At 38.0% G+C, this 12,979-nt stretch overlaps 1 protein-coding gene across 4 annotated transcripts in view; it reads right to left on the bottom strand.

Annotated features, from left to right (window-relative positions):
- Positions 1-12,979, bottom strand: part of znf618 (zinc finger protein 618) — a 116,891-nt gene that overhangs the window by 33,301 nt on the left and 70,611 nt on the right. For 3 of the 4 annotated variants that reach the window (XM_060841360.1, XM_060841362.1, XM_060841363.1), the window contains 3 exons: positions 9,476-9,562; positions 5,344-5,421; positions 4,780-4,824 (listed from right to left, as the gene is read on the bottom strand). In XM_060841360.1, coding sequence (XP_060697343.1) covers positions 4,780-4,824; positions 5,344-5,421; positions 9,476-9,562 — 210 coding nt within the window. The remainder of the gene's footprint in view (positions 1-4,779; positions 4,825-5,343; positions 5,422-9,475; positions 9,563-12,979) is intronic. The other variant, XM_060841361.1, reaches the window with a different exon arrangement.

Raw genomic sequence — 12,979 nt, 5'->3', positions numbered from 1 at the left:
ACTGAGGATGTCACCTAGAAAAGGGACAAAACGTTTGCAACAAAAACTACCAGCTCAGCGAACAGAACCACAACATACTGGCACTGGAGCATGTCCAGCAGAGATTCACCCGGATGATCCCTGAAATGGTAGGTCTAACATACGAGGAACGGCTGAGAATCCTGGGATTGTATTCATTGGAGTTCAGAAGATTATGGGGAGATTTAATAGAAACTTACAAGATAATACATGGCTTGGAAATTGTTTCCGTTAGGCGAGGAGACTAGGACCCGTGGACACAGCCTTAGAATTAGATGGGGTCAATTCAGAATGGAAATGCGGAGACATTTCTTCAGCCAGAGAATGGTGGGCCTGTGGAATTCGTTGCCACAGAGTGTAGTGGAGGCCGGGACGCTAAATGTCTTCAAGGCAGAGATTGATAAATTCTTGATGTCACAAGAAATTAAGGGCTATGGGGAGAATGTGAGTAAGTGGAGTTGAAATGCCCATCAGCCATGATTGAATGACGGAGTGGACTCGATGGGCCGAATGGCCTTACTTCCACTCCTATGTCTTATGGTCTTATAGTTCAATATTTGGTCTGTATGTGTTGTTTCCCTGGATGTCCAGAATACATGAACATCAACTAGCCACAAAACGATATGACCCTCTCTCACTAGTATCGTTACATACAGATAAGGAAGGACACCACTTCAACTGGGACAACACATCCATCCCAGGATAAGCCGAACAGAGACATGCATGAGAATTCCTAGAAGCACGGTATTCCAATCGGAACCCTATCAACAAACACAATGACTTGGATCCCATTTACCACCCCGAGAAAAATAACTGGCAATGACATCACCACAGGAAATGACATCACCAAGCCAAGGAAACCCAAACATATAAATAGAAAGCAGGAAACACAGCAGTGCTTCGTCCAGAGGCTACTGAAGACGTTACCCTAATATAGTGACGAAACGTGAAAATGAATCTTCCAGCTCAGCGAGCAAACCTACATCCAGAGAATATAGTTTATTCTGTGAATTCAAAAAATCCTTGCACAAATCAATTCTATCCCCTGTCCACTCCTACTCATACAGGAGTAGAATTCAAAGAATTCATCAATATCCTCAGGAATTACCAAACCTCCATCAACCTAAATGAACAACATACAAGGAAAGCATTAATATCCTAGGTACCATAGTATTTAAATAAGAGCAAGATTAAACAAGCAAAGATGTATTTCCCATGGTAACTGACATACGTACAAAAAGCCAACATATTAAATGTACCTTCCATAGATTGGTACAGTCACAATGCATTGCCATCATACATGCACAAAGTCGGAACATTTTAACCAAGCAGTCACTACCCTCTTTACTACATCCCGGATCTTAATTCCAAGATTTACATTTAATAATTGCAGTGTTCATTACAATAGAATAATGCACTACATGATTTTAAGTTTTCCTGGTTTGGGAGTGTCTGAGCACTCCTTTACAGTCTCTTTCTCCCCACTCAACACACCTAGCAGCCTCTTTCCCTCCCCTCCCGTCCACTCTCCCTTGCAGCCAGTGTTTTGCATTTTAACTTCCTATGTTGGTGTTGATAATGAAAACAGTAAATTTAAATTTGTCTTCTGTATGTAAGTCTTCCATCCTATAACCGCGTCACCATTAAATGAGCGAGTGTAGTAACAGAAAGGAATTTATAATAGATTATAATTTAAGATAAAACTGTTACATATCAAAACAGAGACAAAAATCACATTGATACATTGTGATCCAAACATCTGGAACACTTAAAACTCCTTCACTCGGAGAATCCATTCGGTTCTGACCAACCCAGTGTGCAAGCTCACTGGAGATTGAGTAAGTGTAAAGAAAAACAGAAATCTTTAAGTGAAGTGAAATCAGCCAAACGTACTTCTGCTCAGAAAACAACTGGGGGAAGAAATGTTTATTTTTAGCTTGCAGATTTTAATGCCCTCGGAGTTTTCATAGGACCAATTTCTTCTTTTAATTTTACTGCTGATTTACTCGAACAGGCCTTCCATTTTCACGTCCTGCGATATGCGAAGTGACATAGATAGTAAACAATGTTAAAAATTGGCTAAAAATGGGAGAAAACAGATTCCGGACTCAAAAGTAGTTTTTCCATTGTGGTTGAAGTGGAAACCAGCATCCCACAGGATTAAGTTCAGTTCACTGTGGCTATCAAATTTTATGTACAGGGAGTTTTGGCAAAATCTGTAGATGATAGCAAATAGAAGGCATAATTCATTCTTTAGAAAAGGAATAATAAGCCGAGGGCATGGAGCAAATGGTGAAGAGGCTGAGAGTACATTTCAAATGTACAAGTACCATGTGATAAGTTTTGGAAAAATAATAATAATAAATAAAGATAAATTTGATGCTTTGGGGATAAAGATCCACTAGACAATAATGGCAGCACATAGGGTTAGTAAAGTGTTTAAAGAAAGTAACACGAGTTTAACACTTTCATCACCAAAGCTAGATATATGGAGTCATAAGAAGCTCTAAATGCAGCATGTGATTCACATGGTAGAAAAATATTGAGGACACACCACACATTCACCAAGATATTGACTGGTAAGAGGAAATACAAATTCAAAACTAATCTTTTGAAAATTAGGACTAAATCATTTGAACATTGCAAATTGAAAGCCATAGAAATGTACAGCTCAAAACACACCCTTTGGTCCAACTTGTCTATGCCAACCAGATATCCTAAATTAATCAAGTCCCATTTGTCAGCATTTGGCCCATATCCCTCTAAATCCTTCCTATTCATATACCCATCCAGATGCATTTCACATGTTGTAATTGTACCAGCTTCCACCACCTCCCCCGGCAGCTCATTCCATACACGCGCCACCCTCTGCGTGAAAAAGTTCCCCCTTAAATTCCTTTTAAATCTTTCCCTTCTTACATTAAAACTATGCCCACTGGTTTTGGACTCCCCTACCCTGGAAAAAGACCAGGATTTTTCCTCAAGCAGGGAGACCAGAATTGAACATTATTCCAAAAGTGGCCTAACTAATATTCTGTACAACCGCAACATGAATCCCAACTCCTACACTCAATGCACTGACCAATTAAGGCAAGCATACAAAATGCCTTCTGCACTATCCTGTCCACCTGCAACTCCACTTTCAATGAACTTACACTCCAAAGTCTCTGTTCAGCAACATTCCCTATGAACTTACCATTAAGTGTATAATTCCTGACCTGATTTGCCGTACCAAAATGTAGCACTTCACATTTATCTTAATTAAGCTCCTGAGCGCATTGGCCCATCTGATCAAGGCCCCCCTTTGTACTGAGGTAGCCTTCTTCGCTGTCCACTGTGCCACCTATTTTGGTGTCACCTGCAAAGTTACCTCCGAAATTTACATCTAAATTAGCGTGATGTAAAGGTGTTTAAATCTAAAGGATTACATAGTAGGCTGAAGCAGACTGTTTTCAGTAACTTAAGGCTCTAAAATACGAGGCCTGACAAGATTAAAATTAGAGATTTCAAAGGAGAAAGAGGACTTCATTTCCAGCCTTAGTGGTTGAATTTGAAACCATGTGATTTATCATTGAATTGGATAGATGGATTGAGAAAAAACAGCTGAAAGGATATAAGAGCAGAGTTGGCAAGTGTAATTAGAACTATTTGTTTGTGGAGGGTTAACCCAACACAAACCATTTTGGTTGAATGACCTCACACATGCTGCTGCTTTACGTACATATTTCTTTTGAGAAATACATGGCTTTTCCTTGCTTTCACTCCTGTTATTTGCTGAAATGGTTTGTCCTTTGTGCTATCTTCCACTTTCCTGATATCCTTCAAAGCTTACTGGAGCTATATTAATATCTGGTCGATTAAGTTCTATTTTAAGCTCAAATCCAATGCTTAAGCCTAACACCCTACTGAGCTGACCTTATATACAGAGGAACCTCAACCATCCGAATTTTGGATTATCCGAAGAAGATCTCAAGGTCCCCATAGAAACATTACATCAAAGAGGTGTTTTCAACACTGATTACGTCTTTTGTTTACAATGGTGAAAAATGAACTCGGCTTACTGAAATGCTGCGAAGAGTCCTGAACATCGATGAGAGGCCAACCACTCAATCCAAAATGACTGACCCTCTACCCACAACCCCCTCCCCCAACACTTTCCCTGGAGTTCTACACAGGGGTATACCCTAAACTCTGCTTCCCCAGTTATTTCTCCAACACTGTCTGTACAGGGGAAAGGTGGAACTTGTCAAAAAGTTGCAGTAAAAAGTTGTGAGTGCGGCTGCATGTGTGTGTGTGTGCTATTTTGAGATCCCCACCCAAAAGGCCAGCAGCAGGTTTGCGTTTGGTGTCCAGTCTGGCTGCCCCAGAGGAGGGGGAATGGGGGGGAAAAAGAGGCCTTAGCAATGCTGCAGATCTCGTACATACAAGTGTGTGTCTGCTCACAAACCTAAGACAGAGAGAGGGAGCAAGGCAGGCAGAGTGAGGGAAAAGGAACCTTCAGAAAACCAAGCCCCATAGGAGAGTCCTTGATTCAATTAACTGAATAATCAATTATCCGAACGAAATACGAATGGTCCATCTTGTTCGGATAATCAAGCTTCCTCTATACTACTGGAGCCGACAATACAGTTATTTCCACCCTCCCATATAATCAGCTATTCATGTTTAAACGGTCAAGAAAAATCAACATAAGAGTCATATAACATGGAAATAGACTCTTCAGTCCATAAGCAAGGAAGATATGGTTCTTTGAGTACTTACTTGCTTGTGGGGAGCTCTCAGCAGATGCAGAGGAAGTTTCATTTTCTGTGAAAAGGAAATTTTAGAAGAGGAAATATTTGAAAATCTAGAATTCAAACTGTCTATAAGTAATATGCTCAATTATTTATTATATCAAACAATATTCACAAACATGTGAAAGATAATGCATGTACTGAGAAACAGGTACTTATATACAGTACATTTACAACAGAACACTAAATGTCTAAATGTCTTGCAGTATGCCATGTTGACATAGTCTGATGGACATTAAAGCTACACTATTACCGTAGTTAACCCTTTGAGTACGAGAGGAGCAGTTTTGCTTCAAAATGAGCAATAGATTTAACATTTTAATTTTATTTAATAAACAGTGCAAATGAAGAAATGCTGTCAGGTTCCATAGATTCATCTAATTCTAGTATAAAGCATTTAGGATTTGAATGCCAAAGCTTGAGATGTTAGATGACAAAGTACTGGATGTGCACATTTGGAAGGTTGTAAGGAAACATGTCACTACTCAAAGGGTTAAAATCAATAAATGCTTGAAAAAAAATAAACATGTACCTAGGTGTGCTCTCACATGTGCCCGGAAACAGCTGTAGTACTTGTACTTCTTCCCACAGGCACCGCATATATAGGCCCCTGAAACAAAGAAGGAGTCAGAATATATGCAGTGGCTGTTCACTATTCAGGTGCAGAAAGATATGATTTTTAAAATATTTCCCTTAATAAAAAAAGGCCAAGTAGTAAGACTTTCATTTAATTTGAAAAATACCAGCCACTAATTTCATGAATTACCTTATGTGAGTCTTAAACAACATACCAGTGGCTCTCTAGAGCTCAGAGTACAATTTTTCCTTTTCCATTATAAACAAATTCAACAGTACCAAAGTGAAGAAGAGAAAAACGAAATATGTTCTGGATGTAGGTTTGCTCGCTGAGCTGGGAGGTTCATTTCCAGACGTTTTGTCACCCTACTAGGTAACACCTTCAGTGGGCCTCTGGCGAAGCAGTGTACATGATTCTTGCTTTCTATTTATATGTTTGGGTTTCTTTGGGTTGATGATGTCATTTCCTGTGGTGATGCCATTTCCTGTTTTTTTCTCAGGGGGTGGTAGATGGTCATCCACCACACCTACCACCCCGTGAGAAGAAGAACAGGAAATTACATCACCAAACCCAAAGAAACTCAAATATATAACAGAAAGCAGGAATCATGTACACGGTTTTGCCTGTGGTCCAATGAAGATGTTACCTAGTAGGGTGACGAAACGCCTGGAAATGAACCTCCCAGCTCAGCGAGCAAACCTGAGCTACAAATCTCAAAACTCGCTAAAACAAAATATGTATTACATATTGTGCAGACACAGCACAATGCTGCAGTAAAAATGCACGCCAGATCAGTAGATGTGAGCAGTGCAATTCACTGCCAAATGCTGTTTTGCACAACGAGGATCGGGGAGATAGTTTCTTTTTCAACCTCAACCATTTGGTTTTTTAAAACATAAAACTATTTATACATGATCCTGTCATTAGAGAGTTTTAAAAGCCCTTTTTAATTTCACTAAAATGCATTGGATAAAATTGGCATCTCATACCAAAAAAGAAATAGGTCTTCACTGCAGTATAAAGCAGTAGCAAAAACAAATGCTGGAAATGGACAAAATATAAGAAAATCGAGAAACATAGGTGGATTAACCATCAGACATTTGGATGCCTAAGATAGTTCTCACAATGGATAATGACATGAAGTGCAATAAAAGGAATTAGTAGCAAAGACAAATAGCATATGACTAGCTACAGCAATAGGAGATATTAGAGAGGAAGAAAAATGACTGGAAGGAAAGCTGTCAAAATAGCAAGATTGAACAACTCAAAAAGAAGAAATGGAATTCAAGCTCCAGTATTTCTCATCTTCCTCAACATACCCAAGTTACAAAGTTTATGTGGAGGCAGCTAGCTATATCGGGTACGGATAATGTTTGAAATTATTAAAATTGATGTTAAGTTCAGAGGGTTATAAAGTTCCTTGAGCTTGCACTGAACAGTGCAGTAGGTCAAAAATACAAAGGTCAGAATAGGAGCAAGGCTGAGAATTCAAGTGACAAGGAGCTGACAGCTCAGGATTAAATGTGCAGGTCAAATGGAAGCACTTGGTAAATGATTACTTAAATTGATACTCAGTCTTCTCAAGTGAGCAGGTCACTGCACAATAAACGGCAAGAAAAGTGTACTAAGATTGAAAGTATATCTTCTAATTCAAATACGGTCTCAAATGTAGTACATAAATTTCCAAATGCAGGTTCCTCCACAGTGGGGAGATCAAATAAGATTGGGAAAGAGAGAATTTGGACCTTTTGTCTTAGCATATTATTGACAATGCAATTTGCATATTTGGTGCTGGACCATGATTTGTGCTGTTAAATCTCACCTGGTTTGTCTAGCTTCTATTTCAGAATGGACCTACTTTGGGCTCTCTCATTTAGTTTACATTTCTCCTAATAAGCTTCATTCCATCATCTGTTGTAATGATCACATCATTATGCTTTGTTTTTAGGCACATTACATAATATTTTCCTCATGGTTTTACTCTTTCTTCTGCTCTCCTAGGATCTATTTAAGTTAGTTTCCTTCTTTTGTAAGAGGATAATGAGTTTTACGCTAAACCACATCTTAACTTTCTCCAAAGATGATTTTATTATCACAGTAACTATGAACATAGGATCAGATAAACAAATTGCAACAATTTAGTTAAAACCCTTGGTTTAGTGCTATGCCTCAGACAAACTGATCCTTAATTATAATATAATAAATTATAAAACTAATTAGTGCACAAAGTGACAATTATTAAAACTGAACTCCTTCCTAAAATGTCAGGTATTGTTCAATCCTTCCTTGTTACTAAACAAATCATTAAAAGCCTGTAGCGAGGACTTGAATTTCTCTATTGTGATGTGCTCCTAATTGTGAATTAGTGGTCACTGGATCAAAGCAACCCCTGTTGCAGCTGTTCATTTCTCAAGAATAGGTATGTCTGACCTATGAGGAATATACCAGCATTTCTGCACCAAATATAAAAACATATTATTAGTTCTTTATTCTGAAGTGTTTTATGCTTCAACATTGTTTCTAATAAAGATTTTTCAGCAATTGGATAAATATACAATTTTGGAGCAAAGATGTTTAGAAAGTGACAAAGGATACTCAGTACTCAGAGGGTTAACTATTCATCATCATACTGTAGTAAAATTCTTTCAGACCAAAATACTGTGCTGGAGAATAATAGCACCAAAAATCTTTGCCTGAAACAGACAAAATTCAAATGATTCTTCACAACACAGTTACTGCATTATTTTATCAATTTCTTTCAAAGAAAAGAATAACAAAAAAACTGTCAAAATGACATGATATGATCCATGCTGCTTGTTACCTTTGGAATAGTCAAGATGCAGCAAAGATATTTCATAATGTAGGTATGAATAAGATATTTCTGCAATAATTCAGGGCTTGAATACGTCAAAGCATGCTGTTCAGAAGCAACTTGCGGCTTTAAAAAATCTTATGTATTACTTTCAGTATAAGCAGCAATTGATCAATCCAACTAATTTTTGAAACATACCTAAAATATGTTCTCTTTGAGATCTCACCTTTGAGCTGCATTCCTTGTCTAGAATGACTGACAGTGCAACAGACTCTTCTAAAATCTCAATAATCAATTTTGCTCTGTGCTTAGTGAACATGCACTATTTTGTGCAGGTAGTTTATTCATTATTTCCCAAGGTTACGCACAACTTTACATGGAGACATACTTAATTTCAAGCATAAGCAGTAAATAAATTCCTAAGTATGGCTGTATTGTGCAACCCTCACATGAAACCAATATCAGAAAATAATACATTGATCATAAATTGCAATAATGGCCCAGGCAGTTGAAATCAATTCACTAAATTGTGGGGAGGCGGGGGATGTTGCGAAGAAAAGGAAGGAAGGAAGGGAGGGAGGATTTGTTTTGTTATCTGGATTAGGGCTGGTTATGGGATCTTGCTACAATCAAATGCACTTCAAAATTAACCAATTACAGGAAACATTTCTCTGCAAAAGAAAGTGATGTATAAAAGCAAATCCTTGTCAGTTTAAAAAAGAGGCAAAGCTCAATATTATTCATGCCAAGAGTACTCACTTAAGGGAACTATTAATGTGAATTATCGCTACGAACTGCAATTCTATCATGCTTATACTTGAAAAACATAAGTTTCAGTAAAATACTGTGATGAAAAGCAACAGCTACTATACTTTGACAATGTTTCTGCTCTACATCATTTTTCTACTTATTCATAGAATCAATAGGCTACATAGTTACTCAGTACGTGCTATGGAACTGACAATTAAGACTACTCCCTACACAATAAAAATCTCACCAAGAAAACAGTATAATATCAGGACCATTCTTACAGTCCTCTGTTATATGGGGCCCACCAAAGGAAATACAAAATGATTGCTTCATAAAGTTTTTAAAATTGCAGAGTAAACTGGGCACCAAATGTGGAAAAATCAAAAAGATTAATGCTAAACAATGTGAATTCTGTGGACATTTTCCCCCCAAATTCCTTTACTTTCACACATCCCAACAAAGTTAAACAATGAGCAGTATGTTTCTTTTGGCAACAATTATAAATTTGTAATTATTTTCACTCACTTAGTGAAGCCTGCTGTTGTGGTTTCCACTCCATATTCTCTTCTCTGTCATTCATTTGGATTGGTGTGCCAGGCAGCCCATCAAAGTCTGTTGGGAAGTAATAAAGAAATTAGTGTATGAGATTTGGTTGAATATTGTAGTGTGTTCTGAAATAATTCCAAAACTAAAATGATAAGAGAACTAATGCAAATAATCAACAAGGACTTATGTTTGTTCACTATATAATCATCCCTGCTAAAATCTGAATGCGTACAGCCAGGGAATGGGGTCAGGGATGGCAAAGGACAACATTTCCTCATCGAAGGGAAAGCCCCACCTTGGCAACTATAGAGAAAACAAATCATATGTTTGCCTTTGTTTTCCTTTGTGACCATTTTCTAAACTGTCCTTAAAATTCTCACGCTCCTTGATATTTACACATCATATTAAGTCATTTCCCAAAAGATAAATAGAAGGAATTAACAGAAATAAATTTTAGATCTGGTATGTAAGGAGACACGGTGAATTCACTCTTATAGTAAAGGAACCTTTGGAAGAGAATGAAATAATGCTAAAATCTTTATGTTAATTCTAAGTGTAATATAGCTAAGTCCAAAATTAAGTTTCCAAAGTTAAGCTAACATTACAAAGAGAGAAGACCAACTTGGTTGAGCTTGATTGTTTGAGATTGTATGACAAGATATAAAAAGGCATAATCCTGAAATATATATTTCCTTGAGGTCTGCACTCCATGGGTTGAAATAAAGTGTCTCCATTATCGCTGCAAATATTATTTTTGCCTTTCCCTACATGCTAGAACAGTTCCTGTAAATTGTAAAGTACTACGTGCAATTTCACTGTTCAAGTGACGAAGGTACAAGAAATGAGGGAATAAGCAACCATCCAAATACACATAAAAACAGCTGCTTTAAGACCCTGTTCAAAAGGGCTACAACACTCTCGACTTATGAAGGGAAGAAGACCTCTGTATTCGCCAAGTTATCCCCGCAACATCATCTGCAGATGCTGAACAAACAATGCAATGAGAAAATGCCACGACCGAACTCATTAGCCAAGCCAGCTTACATAAAAAATGGCTTAGTACTGATTGCCACTCTTCTCTTGACTACTGGGATTCATGACAGCCCATAAATCGACCACCATGCTCAGCCAGCAACTCACCAGGACAAAAGACCCCAATACCCATCTTGTGCAAGACTAATGTAATTTACAGGATTCTATGCAAAGACTCTATGAAACACTATATAGGGCAAACAGGCAGACAACTACCAATCTGCATTCACGAACACCAGCTAGCCATTTAACGTCATGACCAGCTGTCCCGAGTAGCTATGCACACAGGTGACAAGAACCACAAATTCGACTGGGACAACACAACTAAACATCGGACACCAAGAGAATTTCTAGAAGTTTGGCACTCAGCCACAGACTCCATCAACAAGCACACTGACCTTGACCCAATATACTGGCCACTACAATCAATAACTGCAACCAGCGACCAGATGCAACAGAAACTGAACCAAATAAATTCCAGAAGACACAGTATAGCGGTCTTTCACAGGAGGCTCCAAAGCACTGACGATGTTGCCTAGAGAGGGGACAAAACATCTGCAAGTCAACTTCCTAGCTCGATGAATGTACCGACATCCATGACAAATGAGAGAATATAGGCCAGTCAAATGAAAAATACTCAAATGTTAAAATCTTACTCTTTGTGCACCTCTTCTGCAGCCATAACATTGCATTCTTCGCTCTGTGCTTACCCTAATTAAGTGTGTTGTATGACCTGCCTATAATAAAACGCAAAACAGAACATTCCACTGCACAGGTATATGTGACAATAATAAATCAATTCAAAATAGAGAAAACAAAATCCACTGTTAAGCAGCTGGTGACAACAGTTGAATAAAAAGAATCAACTTCACAGAATCATAGAATCGCCACAATGTGGGAGCATGCTATTCAGTCTATCGAGTCCACACCAACCCTCTAAAGACATCCCGTGCACGCTCACCTCAAGCCGGTAACCCTGCATTTCCTATGGCTAATCCACCTAGCCTGCACATCCCTGGGCACTAAGGACAATTTAGCATGGCCAATTCACTCCCTCAAATGCTGCCTGACCTGCTGTGCTTTTCCAGCAGCAATCTACCCAAGCTGCACACCTTTGGACTTTGCAAGAAATCTGGAGCACCCAGAGGAAACCCATGTAGACACAGGGAGATTGGTTCTGTTGGAATTTGCACAAATAAATTCCAGAGGACATCAGGCTGGAATTGAACGCAGGTTTGTGGCACTGTGAGGCAGTGTGCTACCACTGCACCTGGATTAGGCATATTCAATGCAGATTTTAGCATCTGACATATCTATTTGGGAATTTTGAGGTATAAAGGGGAACCAGTGAAAACATTTAGATTTTCAGAAAGCTTGCTTTAAGATATCCCGCAACGGACAATGTGCACAATTTGTGCTCATGGGACTGGAAAACAAATATTATGGATTAGGGATCAGTTAACCAATAGTAGGAATAAACACGCCACTCTCACAGCTGGGTATAACTTAAGTGGACTGTCACAAGGGATCTTAGCTATTTATTACCTGTGTCAAATTATTTAAACGAGGAGATAAAATGGAAGAGGGAAAAAAATAGTAGAAAGTTGAGACTATTGAATTAATCACCCATAATAAACCTCCTGAATTTTATAGCCATGGACTTCAATCATGATACACCAGAAACAAATTTTTTAAAACATTATTTGTGTATTCTGCCTTCTGTTCAATGCCTCAAAAAAAAGGCATGTAATCGCTATTATTATGCAACGGTTCTTACATTCTTATGAGATGTTTATCACACAAGGACAACTGTGGCCAAAGTAGGTGATGTCTGGGTCCTTCTGCATTATAAACTATTATTATTACACAAACAATTTATTTTAAACAGAGAAATGATAAAATTCTCAATACCATGTATTTTAAAATAAAACATTTTGTAGCACATGGAAAATATCACTTGGTTGATGAAAGGAAAAGAATGTAATTTCATGGATAACTTCTTGTTCAAAATAATTGAAAGTCAGTCACGAGGATGGGACTGGTTATGCTGAAGCAATAAAATCCAAGTTTCTTTGGTCGCCCAGTAATTGACAGACATGAAAATCCCACATACCTAAAAATCTCCTATTCGAGTTACTGATAAATCCACCATAACCTAAACAAAGTTGTGACTGAGACTAGGTACAGGTGCTTGTGATCTCACATTATGCCTCTGATAAACATCACCTATCCTTCTTCAAATTCTAAATATGAAAGCTTGCAATCAGTTTGTCAAGGTTCAACATAAATTATGAAAAAAATCTATTACAGCATGCTCTAAAGTCTGGTCAAACATTTACACCTCTCCAAATTTCTTTTTTAGGTACCTAGGATCTTGGTGGTTTTTGTATACAACTAACTTACCAAAATTAAATAGCACTTGAGAATTGAGACCACTTATAATATTTTCAT

The sequence above is a fragment of the Hemiscyllium ocellatum genome, chromosome 21 (genome assembly GCF_020745735.1).
Source record: "Hemiscyllium ocellatum isolate sHemOce1 chromosome 21, sHemOce1.pat.X.cur, whole genome shotgun sequence".
Taxonomy (NCBI): Eukaryota; Metazoa; Chordata; class Chondrichthyes; order Orectolobiformes; family Hemiscylliidae; genus Hemiscyllium; species Hemiscyllium ocellatum.
This window is presented reverse-complemented; position numbering and strand designations above follow the sequence as displayed.